The following is a 21,923-nucleotide window of genomic DNA, read 5'->3' on the forward strand; positions in this document are numbered from 1 at the left end:
GCTCGTGCATGCTTTCGGCGGCTGCTATGAAATGCAGGCCATCCCCATAGTAAATGCCGTTTGTTTGGCCTCGCTGTTCTCTTGCACAAAGTGCAGCCAAATACAAACTCGGAGATCGGATCATCATTTTCTCGGTTGCTCTTCTTTTGTTTGTGCGCCTGCCAACGTGAACGTCCAGCGTAAGGACGAAACCAGTGCGGACTTTGTGCACGAATACTTGACAACCCATCGGCAAGCCTAAAAGGCAGAGGATGGGTGTTACTTCATGAACTTGCACCGCCCTTGTCGCCTGGTGTGGAGGATGGTAGTTGTTGGTTCTGTCTCTGATGGTGAAGAGAGAGGTGTCGCACACATGCTGCGGGTGGTGGATTGGGGTGTTGCTACGCTGCGCTCCGCAACACCCCCACGACCACCGCTTTGCGTCGGCGCCCTGCAGCGCGGCTTCCGCCGCGGCACCGGGACACAACCTACCGCGCCGCCAAACAGAGAGGGAAAAAAAAGAAAATGGTGATACGTCATCGAGGCGAGGCCCCGCCCCTGCAAGGATTTGTTGTGAAAACAGTCGCAGGTGATGGCAGAAATGCGCCTGGGGCCGTATTCTGAAACGTTCCACTAGGCGAAATTTCTTTTTTCGCTTTCAGGCGCGCGCTGATTGGTTGTTGTAGCAAAATTGGATGAGCTGATTGGGTGGTTGAGCCCGACGTCATTCAATTTTGCTCAACCAGCCAATCAGCGCGCGCCTGAAAGCGAAAAAAGAAATTTCGCCTAGTGGAACGTTTCAGAGTACGGCCCATGGAGTGTCCATATAATTGCTATCTCAATACAGGGGCGCAGCCAGAAATTTTTTTCGGGGGGGGGGGGGGGGGGGGGGGCTAGCGTCTGCTTTCCTCTACGTGACGAGATCGATAATTATTGGTAGTTTAAGCAGACTCTATACATGTATATCAAAGACATGGGACCCCCCCCCCCCCCCCCCTCGCGTGTGCTTGTGCTGAAATTAAGTAAAAAGTAAAGTAAGCTCAGTAAACTACAGTAAGTGCGACAGGTAAAGTGGGCGTTTGGAGCAATGGTTTCTCATCGTGCCACTGAATGAACCAGTCTTCGAAAACGCATTATTGAGACGACCCGCCCGATCGGAGAAGACATCATTAATTGTTAATCTCCGTTAAGCGTAGATGGCGTCGTCCTTGTCGGGGCGAAGTGCGTTTAAAAAGTCAAGGGCGGCTATACACGTGAAAATGCACGTGTGACCAGGCTATACCTACTCCCATAGCAATAGTTTGTTCGCTGCGTCTTTGCGCTAGAAAACTTAAATAGGCGCAAAAACGCGTAATGCTTTTTTTTTTTTTTTCTTCGAAGCTTTCGTCGCCCTGCTCCATCATGCGAGGGGGTTGCATTTCCTGCGGCAAGTGCATGGGCCGCTGTGTCTTCCCCTGTGTGCGAGCGTGCAGCCGTCATTTTCCTTTACGTCAACAGATTCAGAATTGTACAGAACATTTCACCGCACATCATAGATATGGCATGTGTACGCATTTTAAGTAGTGCGCGCAACTCATTTCTGCTTTAGTTACGCCGGTGCAAACAGGAAGCGGCCTTGTACCTCACAGAATCTCGACTGATTGGTGTACTAGTGATGCAGGAATGAACTCCGGTCTTGTTCAGTGCATAGTGCACATAATTTCTCAGGACGCGTGAACTCCGACGAGAACTGTCAGCGCCTGCAACGAGAGTTTACTTACGCTGTACTGCGCACAGCAGTAATCCATGCTTGTCGGCCGGTTGTCTGTTTCGTGCATTCTGTTGCGAGTCAGTGGAATTTCACTGCTGGCATCAACCCCTTCGTGTGTACATTGCTGGTTTGGGATTCCACACCACAACAGAAACTACTAGCCTTCCGTAATTGCTGGTCTGGGATTCAACAACACAACAGTAACTACCAGCCTTCCGTAGGGGCGCAATCGCAATGAGACGTTTCGCGCGCAGACTAATTAGATCCTGCGTGAGCGTGGCCTAACCGGCACCTGAAGGGAAGCGGCGGAAATGTATACCGGAAATTTCGACCACCTGGGCTCTTTAACGTGCACCTAAATCTAAGTAAACGGGCCTCGAGCATTTCCGCCTTGATCTAAAATGCGGCTGCCGTTTTCTTGCTTCATTTTTGCGCATTTGTTGCTTCAAAATGCGGCCGCTGCAATGCGGTCGCCACATTTTCGCCCAAAACCTCACAGTGTCAAAGCCTTGACAAACACCGTGACAGTTTTTTCCATATGCAGACATGATTCGCTGTAAATTATCAACCGAAACGGAAGCGCCCAGGAATGAAATTGTGATAGTAGCACTGGTTTCTTGAATTATGTCAGCGCGAAACGACGAGAACAAAGGGTGGGTAAGTGGGGAGGGGGGGGGGGGGGGGTTGCGCAAAAAAATTTCGGGGAGGGGGGTTTAGCCCCCCCCCCCCCCCCCCCCGGGGGCTCCTTTGGCTACGCCCCTGTCTCAATAAAAGAGAAATAAGAAAATAACTCATCAGAAAAAAGCTTTTTTTGCCGTTCACTCAAACTTCTTTATTTCTAAATACTTGCGAATAACAAGGAATGCGAACATCGACCTCTACTTTACTTTGTTCCACCAGATCTTAGGACGCCCAGCAACCGTTAGGAGCGCGCACGTTCCTTCAAACCGAAACTAGCACTCATCTTCCAATGGTTAAGTCAAGACAAGACAGTCCAAGTTTGTTTCAGCTTTCACAATGGCGGCTGTCGCTACTGTTCCGGCGGTAGAGGTTAGTGCGTTTTGTAATTTTAACACCGAACATAAGAGTCTAAATTGGCTGGGTTCATCAAGAACAATATTGCTAGAATTACCTTATCTTGCGTTTGCTTACAGTTGAGTCTTGTCGCAAAGAAACGTGGGCCTCACGACAACTTGTCTTTGATGCAGGGCCGAAAGTCTTTAGCTTTTCCGCGAGCACCTTTTGCGGCTAAATTTCTGTTTCCCATAACATGGAAAGTGTTTTCTTCGTATGCGCAACGTAATCAATTTTCGCTAGGATACTCACATCACAGCTTTCAGCAGATCAAGGTAGTGTGTTACCTCTCTAGAGTTCTAAAAGTGCGGCAGTTCAGGGCAGTGTTTGGTCTCGTATGCGCTCAGTGTCAAAATACAATTTTGTGCAGGTTTAAATAGTGTATAATAGTGTGTGTTTCGTTATTATAATTTAGTGAGCAAGGTAACCACAGACAAGGCTCCCGCAGACGCTAATGGTACGTCAAATTATTATTTTTCAGGCCTCCCGAAGCACGCTGTCAATGCGTGAGAAAGCTATGCTAAAGCAGGAGATAAACAAAAGACACAATGGAAACTTCTCTGCTGGGTACGTTCCTATCTTTGAGAATTCGCTGCACAAAACTGGTTTACGGGGTCGAAAAGCATTTCTCTTCTATGGCTTGGTGGTGGGTCTCTTCGTGGTGTCTCTCGCCAACCTTGCGGTAAGCTCTTGTCTCTGCCACCACTTGCACGAGTTATTCATTTTCCCTTTCTGTGCGCAATCTCGTGCTTGTATGTGGAGCAGTTTGTGCAGCGCCTGTGGTATCATACGGGGTGTAGATATGCGTGCACATCCTGTTCTAGACTAGTCGACCTCTCACGAATGACCTCGTAGCTGAACACCTCTTATGCTGCTTGCCTTGCCTGTTTGTTTAGCACTGAATGCACTCAAACGCCTCCTTTCCTTTCTCTTTATGCTTAATATTGGAGTTTCTTCTGCATCTTCACACGTCCGCGCATAATATGGTCTGCTTTATCAGCGTTCTTTCTTCTGCAATGGGTATTTGAGATATATTGTAATTTTACTGTTGACATCTGTGTTTCCACAGGGACAGAATATGAACAGTTATTGTAAATGGCCTACAATTATTCCCACAAGAGAATCACCCGCAAAAAAAAAAAAAAAAAAATGCACGTTTGCCACAAGTACATGTGGTTTGTTTGCTGTGCAAAATTTATTGCCCGCAAATTGTTGCTAAGCTTTATTTGGATGACTACTTGAAGTGCAAAGTTTGTGAATAAGAAGTTGTTTGTAATATTATGTTCAGTCCAGGAAAATGGCTAGCACAAATTATTGATGACAAGAGCGGCGAAGTTCTGCACAGTGCCAATCACAACCATATGAAGCCAAGGAAAGCATAGGGGAAGGTATTTATAGCTTTAATTGAATTATAGATATGATAAATTAAAAGGAAATGAAAATGGAAAAAAAACTAACGAGTATGTTTTTTTTGTCCAGTTTCATTTTTTTTTTACCTTATCATTTCTACATTTTAAATAAAACAACAAATGTCTTCCCTTATGCTTGCCTTGGCTTCATTATCTTTTAGCCTCATATGATTGTGATTAACAAAAGTCGGGCCCCTCAGTTCCCCTCCTTCTCTGCATAGTGTTGCTGCTCTATCAGTGTGCATGCTGGGTCTGTCCCATTATGCAACATGCGGGAGGCAAACAGCTGTTCCTAAGGTACACACATATAATGCTGTTGTTGCCACCAAACGTCAGCATGTTGTGCGTGATTGTATGTGCATCCCTTCTGATACCTAGACTTAAATGTGGAAACTGTCCCGTCATCTCGCTGTCAGCCTGCTTGTGAATTGCAACACCAAGAAGCGCTATTTTTATGATCGCGTCATTGGCTACATGAACTAACCTTTTTTTTTTTTTTCGTATGACTGTACATGCAGGATATATAATTGGCTACATAGGCACATTATTTTTAAAACAGTTACAAATTATAACTTGTTTTGTCATTTGTCTGTTATAGCTCTTGGCCACTGCAAATTTCAGAACATAGAAAAGCCACATTGCGGCATTTAGTTTCACATGACTAGGAAGGATGGTTGCTACATGCATAATGCACTCTGGATGTGATTTTGCAGCATGCTTAACTGCTTAGATCTGAATGCAAAGGAATCTTGGGCAGCATGTGAAACTACAGGTGGAGAGGCTTGTAGGAATCATGAAGCAAGCATGCAGAAATTCACTATTTAGCTGAAATTTCATATTCATGTAGGGGGAGGGACTGCAATTATATTTACATGCAATTTTTAATGCTATGTGAAGCAATAAATAGAAATTACATGAATGTGCTGTGTTGTTTTTCATAGTAGTTGGTTGCTAATCATGGTTCTATAGCCTCAGAAATCACATCATTGTCACACATGTAGGGGAATGTGGAAACGTAAATACATGCCCTACTTTGGTTTTCTTTGCTTGCTTTTCATTCTGGTCTAAAGTACTAACTTTCACTAGAGTCAGTAGACATTGTTGTAGCTTAGTAGCTATGGAGTTGTATTGCCGAGTTGAAGGTCGTGGGTATTTTTGCATTAAGATAGGCACGAAATGCAAAAAACCCATGTACTTAGATTTAGTTGCGTGTTGAAAACTCCCAGGCAGTGTAAATTAATCCACAGTCACCCCATTACAGCATGCCTCATAATCAAATTGGAATTTTGGCTTGTGAAACCTCTGTTGTTGCTGTCCCTTCTTGGTGGGCTTGGTGGCTATGACATTCAACTGCTGAACACGAAGTTACGGGCTCGATTCTGGGCTGTAGCAGCTGCATTTCGGTGTAGGTGGAATGCAAAAGCGCTCCCGTACCATGCTTTGGATGCCCACTAAAAAACCCCAGGTGGCCAAAATTATATTCAAGCCTTCCTTGACTGTGTGCCTCGTAGCCCGCGAGTTGCTTTGAGACCTTTGAGACGTTAAACGTCACCATTTAATTTTCATTGTTGACTGACTGAAACCACCTTGCCTTTCTTCCCGTACTAAACTTAATTTGATGTTCATATCTCAATCTTTGAATCACTCTATTCTGTGTCAGTCTAAGTAAAGCTTCGCATAGATGCAACTATATTTTTGTGAACTGCATGTGCATGGCCAATGTGCGACAACACTTCTAAAACATATGTGGCTGAAATCAGCTTTGAGGGCCACTATGTTGAATTATTAATAAATAATAATAATAATAGTTTATTTAACTTGCCCAGGAATAATGCTTAGATTTGAATACTGGTGCACGGGTACAGTACAAGAACAATTAGGTCAAAGACAACTAATTAAAAGAGAATGTAAAAATGATGAGTGAGAAGATACGAGGACAAACAAAAATGGAAACATACATTTCAGTGCAGTGTAGACCGCTTATAGCATAAGTCGCCGGAGTCGTGAATATCTGCACTATAAGCGGTACCGCACTATAACCAAAACGATTTTCAAGCCCTGCACGTATGCAAAACATGTAGACCGCGTGTATCCGAGAATCGGAGCATGCGACTGGGAGTTTTGCATCCGTTTAAATTTACGAACGTCGAAAGGTTAATGTCCGAGTACCCACGATCTTCCCATGAAGCAGACAAAGTAATTATTTTTAAAAATGTTTCAGTTTCGCCTGAAAGGCGAAACATCAGTTGCGATAGCAAATTAGTAGAGAGCTATGAGTAGTGATAGTAGGCTGCATAAACTTGACACATTGGCTTACTAACTGCGTCGTTTAACAATGGCTTAACAAGCATGGTGTCAACGCGCACAAGCAAATATGTATAGACTCGATGACCGCAGACAACCACTGTCAAAACACGGGCGTGGGGAAACGCGGCCACTGCAGCGAGCGAAGGTTCGTGCGGTCTATCGCTTCAACGGAAACTGAGCGGCGTAAGCATAACGCATACAAAGGTCAGAGCCGTGTGGAGATCGCTTTCAAGATACGGTGCGAGCGACAACACCGACAGCCGGCTCAGGCGCGAACGCATTTGATGGCAGAGTACAAGCGCCCCCCCCCCCCCCCATCCCTCTCTCCCTCCCGTGCTGCCTTCCCGCTTTGCTCCTTTCACGTGGGAGATTGCGTCGCCAGTTCCCCTTGCGCCCGGTTGCAAGATACGCATTTGGTGCTGCAGCACAGCATCGCCCCCCCCCCCCTCCCTCCACGGGCCTTTCGCACGATGGAAGTCGCGTTTGCTCTCCGCTGTTCGTTCAGTCTCCGTGAAGGTTTCACTCGCACATACAGCTTATTTTGGAGTCCCTCGAAATAAGGAAAAGAACCTAAATAAGAATGAGGGTAGCCCGCACCACCAAAGTATCGCAGGCTCAAGCCAATAAAAAGAAAATGAATAGGGGTATAACCCAAAGAAGAGTTTAGTGAAAAGCCAATTTGGAAAAAAAAAAAAAAGAAAGGAAAGAATGCCGAGGGTGAGCCGACCCAGAAGACGGAAAAGACATTTGCGCATGTCCTGGCAGTAAGTGGAAGCTAGGTGTCTGCAGTGGCCTGGCATGGCACGTCTCGGCTTTTTATTTTGACACACATACACGCATTTGACATACATACATACATACAATTAGAAGGAAAACAAAGTAATAAAAAAGAAACAAAAAATGACAGAGGTAGAAAGGAAAGAAGAAAAACAGCCAGCAGGAACAGTCCAGATAACACGGTTGGCGTCAATGACGAAGGCTTCCTTGAGTCGCCTACATTACTGCCCGTCAGGACCTCTGGCACCCAGCTGGACTCATTGGCTCCGTTGACGAATGGCCTGTAAAACTAGCCCGGGGGTGAACTTGCGACTCAAAGTAGTAGTAAAGAGCGAAAATGAGTTGGGAGGAGATAATGAAGATGAGTGTGTGTGTCAGACATTCCATCCAGACTGTCCCCAGAGCCAAGCTCCACACATACGGCACGATTTTATCGCCCTTGGACTCATGCTCCACATCTCATGCTCCTCCTCCGCATCGCCCTTGTTGATCTCCTCTCCCATCGGTGGGCGCACCTCGTTGAGAAGCGTGCTCGATACCGCCCTTGTCGGCGAGATTTTCTCGCGGAAGCCGCACTATAACCGGTATTTCGTCTCGTGCGGCTGCACTGTAAGAGGTATGCGTATACATGGAGTGCTATGGGAAAATCAACGCGAGTCTGAAAAGACCATACTATATCCATAGGTCCTGCACTATAAACGGTTACATTATAAGTGGTCTATAATATATAATAAAAAATTAAGCATGTCCATTTGACTTGCAATCTGCATTCAGTACACGTCTTTGACTACAAGATGTAAGCGGACATCTGGAAGAACAAACGCCAGCAAACTTTATTCATTCAAAGGAATCTTTTCTCCTATATTATGGTGACATTCCAGGAACATAGAAATAGGCACTTTATGTGCTTAAGGAGGAACACTGTCACTTATACAAGATAGCTTCAGCATTATGTATGTGCTGTTCATTATATATTTTTGATTTTACTTGGCTAAACAGTGCGCCTTGATTACAGTATCACTAAACAAGACCTTTGTTACAAAGTTTGTGTCTTCTTTCAGGTGACTGTGATGCTGTTGGGCGTTTTGCGCATTGGATATGGCATGGAAAGCCTCGAGTTTCTTCCCAGTGGCCGGCTGTTGAGGTTCCTAAACAATGCCGACCTTGGGACAGTTGTTCCGCACAAGGGTGTCATTGGAGGTTTTAAGGACACCGATCTGCACATCATTGGGGAGTCACAACCGGCAAGTATCTGCCCTTATTACGATGACAGTATCAGTCTTAGTTCTTGTTTGTTCTTATAACTGTTTTTGAGCCCAATAAAGTCATCACAAGGATACAGGAAGACACAGGTGCATGCAGTGCTTATTTGCACTAGCATTTTATCCTTGGATATTATGCCATACATATGCCCCATGACCATGAAGTTAGGAAATTTGCAGGCGCAAGTTGGAATCAGCTAGCGCAAGACGGGTAATTGGAGATCGCAGGGAGAGGCCTTCGTCCTGCAGTGGACATAAATACAGTAAAATACCACTTGAACGAACGTCAGTTAAACTATTCAGTTGTTTGAACTTTTTTTAAATCGCCCGCCAAAGCGCCATTGGACCCAGTGCTAACGCATTTCAGTTTAATTAAATATAGCGCAGAGCGCATTTCAGTTCTACGAACATATTTTGCGACACCATCTAATGCCTCCCACGTCATATTGATCACTAGTACAACCGCACTTTCTGTAGCATAGCTTTACCGTGGCCTTTGCGATAAGTTCCGCCAGCGCGTCACCGGCGCCCATCGCGGAGGCCATTATTTTACGCTAATGACGGTGCTTCATGCCACGGGACGAACAGTCGGACCCCTTTGGCTTTGAACTGGATTGGCTGGCTACGTACGTATTTTCGTAACCAAACGGAGCCACAGCCGCAGTGACAGCAGCAGCCTTAGCACTGTAACCACGTGCTCATTATGAGTGCCAAACGGACGCACCTGTGGACGAAAAACTGGATGTTTTGCGTAGGCTGGACTCTGGGCAGTGTCAAGTCGACGTTACGAAGGCATTTGGGATCCAGGCCTCATCATTGTGAACAATTCAAGCAAACGCGGCCGCATCGGAAAGTGCGCAGCTCGGGCCTGCGCACTGAGACAGTGCACTGGATATTTCAGTAAAGTAGACGATGCTGTTGCCACATGGCTGAAGTATTTACAATCCAGAAACATTCTGGTTTCAGGACCCATGATTCAAGAGAAGGCTGTGGAATTCGCAGCACTTTTCTATGTCACTGGCTTTGACGTAAGCAGTGGATGGTTGCGTCGTTTTCGGGCGCGTTATGGAATCGCATGGAAACAGGTGTGTGGAACACTGCAGTCGTAAGTGCACAAGTACTGCAAAAGATTACTGCAATCTTCAAAACATGCTAAATAAGCAGAAATTCACATTCGAATAACCAGCATTGCAAATAAAAGGGTTCAAATTTTATTTTCTTTAGCTCCTGTTTTCTAAGAAAATGTTTTCTTTAGCTCCTGATAACAAGTTGCAACGTAGCTATTTCAGTTCAGCGAACTTTCACTTTAACAAACTTTTTCCTGGGGTCCCTTGAACTTTGTTCAAGTGAAGTTTCACTGTATGGGCTGATGATGATGGTGATGCTCCATGACCATTAGTATCACAGGTCATTTGGAAAATGAAGGAATTTGGTTGATCCCACGCATACGTGGGAATCGGGATTCAGTGAAGCTTGTAAGGTGAATCTTTCTTTGCATACTTTCTTGTGTTTGGTGTCTCTGCCGGCTGTTGGGTCAGTTGGTATCTCAGCGCATATATTGGTGGATATATATACAAAAGGTATATAAAGTACCCGCAAAGTGGCTTATTTAGCCCTTTTATTCTGACAAAGAAAGCATACCTCTGGTCAGCGTAACGAAAAGAAAAACTTCCTACCGTTTATACTCGAATGTAGGTCGACCCCCCCAATATTGCATGTCTGAAAAAAAAGGGGGGAGGGGGGAGGAAAAACCACGCGAGTGCATTCACACAAGGGAAATTTATTGATGGGGTTGCTAAGACTACTCATCGTCACTAGAGTCGACCTCACTGGTACTGCTGCCGTCATAGCTGCTACAGTCCCACAGCACGTCGTCATCAAGTGTGAGTCCACACTTCACGAACGACCGCACCACGACATCGCGCGGCACAGCCGCCCACGCAGAGAGGACCCACCTGCACACAGTAGCCAGGGAGGCCAAATTTCCTCACGCTGAAGCCGCCACTGCCGCACCACATGTTCACTTACTCCAAACTTGCGTCCCGCTGCGCAGTTGTTAGTTTCCTCGGCATCGAGGATAGCAGCCCGTTTGAACGCTGCTGTGAACGAGCGCCGAAAGTTTTTGGCACTCATGACAGGCGCCACTATTCAGCACAACAGCAGAAGTGACAGATGTGCGCGGCTGTCGAAAACAATCATATCTCAAAGAAAAGCTCTTCCGCCTACTACTAATACCCCCCAAACAACGGCTCTTCCGCCAACTACCAATACGCCCCTAACGGCGGCTCTTCCGCCAACTACTAATACCCCCCAAACGGCGGCTCTTCCATGATCGATGCTCCCACAAGAGCCATGCACTTGTGGTGCGCGCAATTAAAATGTATGCAATACGGTAAATTAATACGCTAGCTACGCTTCTACCGTAACCATGGAAACGTAGGTTCAAAGTTGTAACCACGCCGTAGCGCCCCTGATTTCTCGTTTCTCTTGCCGTTACTAGCGGTACACGGTTCAGTTTCGATTCTAAGTCGACCCCCCAACATTGGATTGTCAAATTTTAAAAAATGGGTCGTCCTACAATCGTGTAAATACGATACATGGAACCTGAACATATAATGTCGGCTTACAAGCATCTCTAAAGTACACTTATCTGTTAGTAGAATGGTGAAATATATTTACCACGATTCTTTGATGTAGTTTACTTTGATTTAGCCACTCGGTAAGTGCCACTGAATCTGTGCTCGTTTTTGGCCAATCCTACAGAATGGACATGCTTTACTACAATTGCTACATCAGACATGAAGATATAATGTCGGCTCACAGATATCTCTAAAGCACACTAACCTGTTAATAGAATGATGAATTTTATTTTACAGATAGTTTGATTTACTTAACTTTCTTTGATTTAGCCATTTGGAATGTGCCAATGGGGGTATGCCCACTCTTGGCCAGTCTTTCAGAATTGCTATGTCTAAGTTGGCCAGATTTCCTAATTTAGGTGGGCCGCTTTTATTACAGTGGCCTTGCTGTCCCACAGCTTGAATGACGTAGGGTGTTTTGCCCCGCTTAGGCCTCTCCAGACACCCAGTTGAACCAAAATGGTGGCCTTGTGGGGCTGAATCCTCTGTTAACTTTCTCTGGGTGTGGTGGTGCCACATTCAAAAGATTGAGAGGCAGGCGGCAAACTTAAACAACGCTAGAGATGAAGCAGCTCTTGAAGCGGTCTTGGCAGGTTTTCAGAAGCGGTTTGATCACCTATACAATCAAAATCTCTGGCTGGTTAGACAGATGGGGAAGCCGTGGTGAATGCCGCAGCTCGCGGAGTGCCGGCTCAGCGTAAATGCCGCACGGCGCAGATTTCAATGATGCGCACAGAACCATCTGGGGGTGCTGTTCGCGCAGGTTATAGCACGGTCCTTGCGTCCTTCCGGTACGAGATTGGTGCGGCGTAAGAGTCGCACAAGAAATGGTACCGTGCGTTATGCACACGAAAATCCATTTTCTCGGCACCCTATCGTGAGGCGTTCGGGCGAATTCGGCCGAAGTTGAACCTGCTGCCATGGGAGGGGCCGGATGGCACGGGGACGATCACCCACCTTGAGTCTGCGGCTCTGCTTCTGCAGACACATGTCACGGTGGACAACCCCAGCGAGGACAAGCCGTGCCATGCCGAAGTGCGATGAATTGTCCTGGTCCGACCATATTTAGAAACTTGTAGCAGATGCCTCAAGGTCACTTGGTTACCTGAAAAGAACACTATCCCTTTCTCCTCCTGCTATTAGAAAAACAGCATATGAAACGTTTGTTAGGAGCAAACTTGAATTTGCCTCCCCTATATGGAGTCCCTACCAGGATTACCTTATTAGTCTCTTGAGTCAGTTCAAAATCGTGCTGCCCAGTTTATATCATCAGAATATGATAAATAGATATCTCAGTGTTACTCATATTAAATCATCTCTTGAGCTAACCCTTTTAGCAGTTATATGGAGAATCGTACAACTATGCCTGTTTCACTAGTTATATTTTAACTTTCCTCATTTGCATGGCACACTGCTATTTCTGCCCTCTTTAACTTCTCATCGCTTATTTAATTCCAAAAGCATTCAAGGTCTTCATGGTACAACGCTTGCATTCAATAAATCATTCCTTCCTACAGCCATCGAAGAATGGAACAGTTTTCCCAAAGTCACCGTTCTCGAGTGTGATCCAAATAAATTTAGGGAGTCTTTAAGTGCACTTTCTGTTTGATCCTTTATGTAAAGCACTGTTTAATTAATGTCCTGCACATTCTCTATAAAATTTTTGCTACTGCTGTTATAAATGCATACATTGTTGGGTAAAAATGATTGAAGCTATAGTGTGGGAGATTAGTTTGTTTTCTTTGTTTTTGCAAAATACTAATTTTGCACACCCAGCAATACATTTACTGTGATATATAAGTAGCTATCACAGATAGAATAACAATTCTTTTTGCAGCATGAAGCTAGATGTTTGGAGCACACAACATAGGAAGCAGTTTTCAAGTTCTTGCGTTTTAAGTTTTTAAAATTGGTCTTTTGTGTGACCAAATGCATGGCCATGTTCAAAACAATAGAGTTCAGTGTACTATAAAGTAGGAAATATTGACCCAATCATAAAAGTGCTTCCTATGTTGAGTCTTGTGCTTTCTGCTATTGATCCATATGTTGTTTGTATATTTTCGTGTGGCTGTTATTTGTCTATTGCAGTAAGAACAAAAGACATTGTTTTCTTAATTATGTAATGAAATAATGAACATACAGAAAAAATAACTGCATTTTTAGAATCAGGAGAGGAAACTAAACAAGTATGCTAACCTTTATCAAGTTTGGTTCAAAAATAGGTAAGGATAGCTCTAATCCCCATATCCCCCCCTTAATTTCTGACAACTGCTGCTACTATACCCAGTATTAAATATATGAATTTTGTTCTTTGTTGAACTCGCCTCGTATTTATTTGTTTGGAAAACGGCTGCCATTCTGGTAATTGTGGCATTTGTTTTGTGACATATCTTTTTTTGTTATTTATCCCCCCCTCCCTTTTATCTAATGCCTTTAAGGGTAAAATATGATGATGATGCACCCATCCACTGCTCTTAATAACCGTCACCTCTGAGCTATGCTACTAGCTCAGCGTTGTTAACTTAACTTCACATTACCTGACGAGAAGGCTTGTGTCTTGATGCACGCTCCCTCGTACCAATTGTTGAAGGTCATAGTGAGTGCTAGAAGCCGAGTGTTGTAGGTCAGTGAAATGCTAAAGTGAGCAGTGGCAGCATGGAACATCTGCTTGCAAAAGGTGGCTACATGACATCATGCTCCCTCCCGGTTTCTTTGACACCACGCATGTTTTGTTAGTAACTTAGTAAGCGATTTTTTGCTGCAATTTATACTGCCCGTAAAGCTACATACATTGCTATTAGTATGCTTATGCTAATTATTGAGCTGTGAGTTAGCCCTTAGCTGTTAGCATGGCGGATGCTTGTACTTTGGCTGTACCGTGTGCACAAGGTATTTGAGAATTCAATGTTGGCTTCAGGCAGAGAAGAATATCTCCAGCAAAAATATACATATTTTCACCAAACTTTGGGAAATACTTCTCTTACGGTTTATTTCCACAATTACTCAATGAATTTGCCATATGCAGCAATAACCGATTCAATTTGGCTTCGGAAACGGCTGCATGCATGGATCAGGTGGTCCTTAGAGATGTTGGCCATTGAGTCAGCAATGACGGCCTTCAGCGAGTGTTTTGTATTATGTGGCTGTTTTTTGGCCTCTCTCTCAACGACACCGCAGACATAGTAGTCACGCGGATTTAAATCTGGAGAACTAGGAGGCCTCAAGTTGGGAGTGATGGGGTCGTAGAAGTTGTCAGCCAGCCACTCCTGGGGGCTGGGGTGTGGGCGGGAGCCTAATCTTGCTGAAAGACATAAGGTCTTCCTTTCAAAACAGTCTCTATCCAGGGCTTTACAACGGTGGCAAGCACCTCCACGTACGCAGCAGCATTAACGCGGAGTCCTTCTGCAACAAAGTGTGGCAGCATGACGTAACCCTCATTGCTGATGACGCCTAACACCATCACAGACGACGGCAATTTTGTGTGCATCACTGTAGGCACCTCATCAGCGCTTGCACAACGCCGCCTTTCATTACGGCGGTTAACATTTTGGTCTCGGTCAAAGTTCTTTTCATCTGAAAAAAAAACAAAAAACAGAGCATTCCAGGCTCCTCAGGTCTCTTCAGCTTGCTTAGCAAGCACTTATACTGGAGCAGATGATTCTCCCGAGTGTTAACGGACATGAATTGCCCCCTCCTCAAATAGAAATGGTATTGCAAGTCCTCGTGCACAGCGAGCCTGACAGTCGACTCTGCGACTTGGAGCGCCCGCATTGACTTCCCTGGGTCATCACTCACGATGACTTTAAGCCACCGGAGAAAATCAGGGGTTCTGACGATGTATCACTGCTGACTGTGCTTTTTCCTTTTCGCCACAGATGCCACGTCACCGCCAGAACACATCAGTTCTGACCGCACCTTGTAAACGAAAGACTTCGCTACGTTCAGAAAGGTGACAATTTCCAAGTTGCTCTGGTGTGTGGCCAGGGCAACGAGGACTGCATGGCGTTTCATTTCCTGCATCAACCTGTACGCTTCGATCTTTTGAACAAACTGCGCGGTATGAATAAGGGGTCAACCAACAAGAAGCCGCACCCTAGATAAATAAGATGAGCCTACTGGTGTCTATGGCGATAAGGAATAGAGGTCTCAAATACCTCGTGTACCTGGTATAATGATTAACAAGATATCACTGAAATGTAACAAAGTATTTTTCTCCTACAAAATTATTGACTGCTACATTTGCACTTTTGTAATGCAGGTTGTTGTGAGGACTTCGGTCGATAAGCAAGCTGGTCGGCAGATGTCCGACACTGCTGGGCCAAGCCTGGAAGTTGGCCCTGACTGGACAGTAGTGAGCAATGTCAAGGAGTTTAGAGTCCGTAGCCCAACCACAGGCCGAACAATCTTCTCAACCGAATACCAGGGTTTCCAACTTCCTAAGGGTATTCCAAATCTCAGCGTCAAAGAGGCCCATGTGTCACGGGTAAGCGCAGCTTTTTTCTTTTGCCACTCTGCGCTTGCAGTTTTATTTGCACCACATACTCAGCTGGCAAGCAGTAGACCTGGGATCAAATTTTTAGATGGTTTAGGATTTCAGTTTTCGCGACCAAATTATGATCGTAACATGGTACATCATTTCAAGCCAGGGAAGAGCCTGTAGAGCTGTCACTAAAATTAGTTGCTCCACATTCTTACTCACTAACGAGTCTGTCCCTCCAGTAGCATTAGAGAGCTTTAGAAATAAGGGACCCAAAGTTAGGCGAAGCCATCCCCGCTAGGCCTTCTAAAGAATGCGAAAGACGAGTACAAAAGAATGCAACTGGGGTGTGTGGTTTTGGGTACGCAAGGATGTTGGGTGCACTTTTTCTATAACTTCTGGCCTTCTGCAACATAATCATTCAGCAGGGAGCGGTTGGGAATGTTTAAAGTGTTTTCTGTTGTCTTAGCCACAGAGTGAATAGTTAGCATATGGGGCAGACTTTCATAGGTGTTTCTGTAGGATGCAGTGGCCACAGTTATTTTGTGAATGCTGCCTGAACAAATATTTGCAAGTCTGAAATATCAGGGTCTAGAATTGAATTTGAATCTAAAAACAGAGATTCTTCAATTCGTATATGAGTTTGTGAGTATTTGCTCACTCCTAATCTTCAGAAAGCCTTTCGAGATAACATTGACATGAAATAGAATATGGCAGGAAGTTATTTTACAATGGAAATGAGTCATTAAGGGTCTCCTATGGCAGTTACTGCAATTTTATCACATCAGCTAAATTACTTGAGGCGGACATTACTTGCGCAACAAATCACAGTGTGATGTTAACTAATTAACAGAGTCACTCTTATTAACTTTAAGCTTACCTATTCACCTTAGGGCACATGTCCCTGTAGCAGAATTGCAGCCGAGCAGTAATGAAGTCCCATTCTTTTAGCAGAAAGGCTGTGCTTAGCACCATTTCAAGAACGAAATCTGTGATGAAATGCATTGATGTTCCAGTTAATACATACTTCTCACAACTGCATTTCCCACCAATGATTGTGAAATTTGAAAGAATGTTACTCTTTGTTGTTGAAATTTGGCAGACTTGGTGTGCAGCTGACTTTTGTTAATTCGAGCTTGACGGGACTGAGTTCAGAACATTAGTTCAGTGCTTTGAAGGTTATGAATATACACTGAAAATAGCTCCAAGCCATAATTTGTGAAATTGAGTGTCCTTCTTGGTGGTCTTGGTGCCCTTGTTTTTCTAACACCTGACAAGTTGAACATCTTTTCTAGCTGACCAGTGCCAAGCGTGACCCACTGATCATTTCATCTCCTTACCAAATCCTACTCAAAGGCAATGGAGGACTGGATATGGAAGGACACAACATCACTTGGTCAGCAGGACACAACATCTTTCTGAGGAGTGTGGTAAGGTGGATTATATGCATTTGTTTAGAGCTGTTTGAAAATCTGGAGCCTTTTACAATGTCACCTAACATAGTATTCGCGCACGTGCCAGTGTGCAATACATGCGAGTATACCGCTGCTACTCGAAATAAAAATTACCCGCTGCGGTGGCTCAGTCAGCTAAGGCGTAGCGCTGCTGAGCACGAGATCGCGGGATTGCAGGATATGACCACCCTGAGAACCCCAGGTGGTCATAATTAATCCGGAGCCCTCCACTGCGGCGTGCCTCATAATCAGAACTGGTTTTGGCACGTAAAACCCCAGAAAGAAGAAGAAAAGAAAAATTAGGTCAAGCAGCACTATTTAAATCTGTGCGCATTGTGGTGACATAGCTATTAAACCTTGTGCACTCATATTTATTTATTTATTTACTTATTTTCAAATACTAATTTCAGGGCCCTTGTTCACGTTGCAGAAAGGAGTGGTAAAAACATTCTTGTAAGTGCAGCAAGCATCGAAACGCAAGTAAAAATCAATGCAACATTGTATATTTCTGCAGCATTATACAGTATAGACCACTTATAACGTAACCGTTTATAGTGCAGAACTGGCTACAACGCGGCCTTTTCTGACTCCCGTTTACCCTTCCATAGAACTCCATGTATACGCATACCGCTTACAGTGCAGCCGCGTGAGACGAAATACATGCGGCTTCCGCGGGAAAATCTCGCCGCCAAGGGCGGCCCCGAGCACGCTTCTCAACAAGGTGCGCCCACCGATGGGAGAGGAGATCAATGAGGGCGATGTGGAGGAGGAGCATGATACGCGGAGCAAACGAACGTGAAAAAAAAATGCGTGCGTAGGTTGTCTAGGCGACAAAGAAACCTTTTGCTCCGCTGCTTATCAGCGGTGCGTTTTGCACTGAACGCGGCGTCAGTTTCTGTGCACCCGTCGCGATGCGTGTCGTGAAGTGCAGATATCGTGCGAGTGACGCTGTCAATTTAAGCAGTGTTCTGCAAATTTAGTTTGGAGCTACAGTAAAACCTTGTTAATTCGACCCTCGTTAATTCGGAAAATTGGTTAATTCGGACTCGTCCTCTAGTCCCGGCCGGCGTAGCATTATTCAATACAATCAAACTCTCGTTAATTCGGCCTTATTTGGCCACACATCGGTTAATTCGTACTACTTGCGGAGCTCGGTGAGCGAGGAGTGCCACAAATGTGCAACGTAAAAGAGCAAGAACGGCGCTAGCGTCCAACCGAAACGAAGCGGCGGTTGGACGCTTCGTACGTGAATGACAGCAATGCCGGAACGCTTTGAGCCTATTTGCGCCTTTAAAGCCTGTATTCTTGTGTTTACCGCCGCGCATAACATCGCGTTGGCCGCAGGCTTTCGTAACTGCGTAGTCATCCACGATCGCGTCGATAGCGGCCGCGGTTTTCTCCGCAGCGGTTGCGGCAAACAGTAATTTCGTTTTTACTCGGTACGCGCGTCGACCGCGTGCCTAAAGAACTGCGTAGTCGCCATCAATCATCGCATAGATAGCGACCGCGGTTTCGACTACAGTTGTTGCTGCGAATGGTAGTTAACTCGTCCAGACTTGGTGCGTGCGTCGGGCACGTGCCACAAAGTCGCCGTTCATAATCACGTTGATAGCGGTCACCGGTTTTTTTCCACAGCGGTTGCGGCAAACAGTTGTTTCGTTTTGACTCGGTGCAAAGCTGTAGAGCTTGAAGAGCACCGACTACATCGCGATTATGTTTTCGCTAGCTCACTGGTGAAAACATAATCGCGATGTGCGCGCGATAGTACAAAGCGTGTCTGCATGCTTGGTCTACATGCTTTGCATACGTGCAGGGCTTGAAAATCGTTGCTTTGGTTATAGTGCTTATAGTGCGGATATTCGAGACTCTGGCGACTTACGTTATAAGCGGTCTACACTGGACATCAATACATTGGTGTGCAGGAGAAAACAATGAAACAGTACATTCAAGTGCCAAGAAAACTATAGCCGATAATAGTCTTAACTCGGTTGCACACAAAAAAAAAACAATAAAAGGAACAGACGTCAAAACATTGTAATTAGATAGAAAAAAATACTCGTGACATTCGTGACTCGCACTATGTATCAGTGATGGGGTCCTGAAGCGAAATTTAAGAAGTGGAACTTTCACTTTCATTATCTCTTCTAATAATCAACCCATTATCATGAAATTAACAGCATAGTTTTCATAAAATACTTAATGAGTCTAACCTGACTTAGTCTTTATCCTTAGTGTTGCTTTAAAAAACCCAAGTGGTTAAAATTAATCTGGAGTCCTCCACTACGGTGTCCCTCACAAGCCAGTGTGCTGTTTTGGGATGTTAAAGGTCATAATTTAATTTCTTTTACTATGCAGAACCAAAGCCTTACTCTGGACGGCAGCAACGGCATCCGTATCCTAGCTGCTGGTCTGCCACGCTCCGAGAACCCTTCAAGCGATGCCTCGTACTGGTACAAGCTGTGTGTGTGCATGCCTTCTGGCCGCATCTTCCGCGTACCAGTTCGGGAGCAAGGCTTTGGATGCGGAGACGTGAGGTTTCCAGAAAGTGTCAACCCCTGTACCTAGGTGCGACTGTGCGGCATCCTATGCATTATCTCCACGTTACGAAGCTAGTCATAACAGACATCTTTAGGCAAAATCAGTTTTTGAAGCAGTAGACATGCTGAGGTCCCAATTGTCAGTTTTCTTGTTTATATTTTAGAAGTGTCATTGCTAATGATTTAATGTATAAATAACTCTTTTCTGTGGTAAATTTTTTTACAATAATTTTCTTAATTATTTATAGCTGACTCATGTTGAATGACTTTGTTATTGCAATATAAGCGGTTTTATTTTCTGTTGTCTCTTACCATCAATTTTTGTATGTTCTTTAGTTGCAGATAGGCATGGCCACAGAGAAAGGCTGTGAAGCTGTACATTTCTTGCAACGAAAGTATTTCATTGCTTTTGATATCCCCCACATGACATGTCATTCTCGGTGCTGCGAAGAAGGAGGCAAAGCATTTCTGTTTAGCTGTGTCCACATGAGAGAGGCCAAACTCATCCTTGCAGTCATCAGACACACCGCAATTTTTAAACAAAGGGGAGCCAGATTTCTGCTGCCTTTCTACCAACTGCGATCACAAAAAGTCAGTTTTCTGGGAAGCTTGCGCCATCTAGTAGCAAAGCATTCACACCAAAATGGTAAAATGACTGCCACTCATCAGTTGTGGCATAAACTATTGGGAAAAACGTCTGGACGAGGGAGTCTCATCCTTGGCACAGGAAGGGTTACTGTGTGTGCATCAATTTCTTTTTTTTTTTTTTCACAGCTCAAGTCTGTTGAGTGAACAGCACTGCCAAAGCATATATTCATGAATATTTGTAACGGCATGTGCACTTGCAGTCTTTTCATTTTGCAGCTGTGGTGTTCTGCAGCTGGGCATGAAGGTTGTATTCCCAGCCATGGCAGCTGCATTTAAACATGCATTTATAGATTTAGGTGCTGTGATCATTAGAAAACAGCAGGTGGCAAAAATTTATTCATGTCCTCCCATTGGAGCATCCCCCATATCCTGTTGTGTAAAGCCCTACCAGTTTATTACCTTGATCCATCAAAACTGCCATATTGAAAACACAAGGCTCTTAACAGGGGCCTTTTCAGCTGTGGTATGCAGTGTACGAAGTTCAAGCATTCAAACGGTGTCATACGCATCTGCATTACCATTTCTTCATCTAAAAAACAGCCCCAAAGGCTGCATCTGTGTTGACCAAACTTTGGTGTCCCTCTCCTTTTACTAACTGACCAAAATGGTGGTCTTTCTTCAGTCCTGGGGCTGTACTCTTGATTTATCACTTGGTATGCCAGTTGATTAGCCAATAAGCCAACAAAAGCAGACATGAAGAAGTCATGCCTACTGTCAAGATTGTTTTCGTGTCACGCATTTTCCAAGTGCATTAACAGAACGCTTGTTTCTCTACTGGGGGCTTCATATTGGACTTAACATCATGCAAAAAAGATCCCTGGGAGTTCAAAAGAACAGACTGAAAGTTGTCAATTGAGGCTACAACTTCAGGTGAAATTTCCTCTGAAATAGGAAGAAATGTAGCTATCACACAAACACTGAAAGATGGAGCACTGGGGTTACATTTTGTAGCAATCCATTACATTTTCCTGTATTTTTTTTTTTCACCCCCATGGCCATACTTGGACACTGCCATTATCACTGGGATTGGCTAGTCGTGCTAGCACGACAGATGATAAAACAGGTACGGAAAATGAAGTGCATTGTTAGAAAATGACCCCAGGTGCTCGTGGCTTGGTGGGAGTGTTTTATCAGAGGGCCTAATGTGCTACAGTCCCACAGATGTCATAGTTCTGACATGTTGCGTTTCTGTCACATTCTCCCTGTTAGTGTCATTACTATAGGGTTAGTGTGTTGGAACGGAATGAAAACAAAAATGAAACATGATATTTTTGACCAGAACGAAGACGTAACCGAAACGTTATTTATTATTTTGTTTCGGAGTCCAACCGAAATATTTATCGGTTTTTGGTTCAAGGGAAAAGTCAGCAATCCGAAACAGCTGACACAGGCAAAGTCAAAATTATTGCGTATCTCAGGCAGGCATAATGCGAGCGATAGCCGGTCGAATCTGAGCCTGCCTAGCACGTAGCACTAGCAGATCGGCATCGTAGCAAAACCCAGGCCTTGCGCACTAAGAGCTTATCATTTCATTTTCTACGGATACAACGCTTTGTTACCGAACTTTAATCCTTCGTTTATTCGTTTAATTTATTTTTATCCGAACAGCG

At 44.7% G+C, this 21,923-nt stretch overlaps 1 protein-coding gene across 1 annotated transcript; it reads left to right on the top strand.

Annotated features, from left to right (window-relative positions):
- Positions 1 to 2,708: 2,708 nt before the first annotated feature.
- On the top strand, positions 2,709 to 21,537 carry LOC119449530 (beta-sarcoglycan). Its single transcript, XM_037712716.2, has 6 exons — positions 2,709 to 2,779; positions 3,285 to 3,485; positions 8,358 to 8,540; positions 15,456 to 15,680; positions 16,970 to 17,104; positions 19,484 to 21,537. Exons 1-6 carry the CDS (start codon positions 2,747 to 2,749, stop codon positions 19,691 to 19,693), a joined length of 987 nt encoding a protein of 328 aa, XP_037568644.1. The 5' UTR covers positions 2,709 to 2,746; the 3' UTR covers positions 19,694 to 21,537.
- The last annotated feature ends 386 nt before the right edge of the window (positions 21,538 to 21,923 follow it).

This window comes from Dermacentor silvarum, chromosome 4 (genome assembly GCF_013339745.2).
Source record: "Dermacentor silvarum isolate Dsil-2018 chromosome 4, BIME_Dsil_1.4, whole genome shotgun sequence".
In the NCBI taxonomy this organism is placed as follows: domain Eukaryota; kingdom Metazoa; phylum Arthropoda; class Arachnida; order Ixodida; family Ixodidae; genus Dermacentor; species Dermacentor silvarum.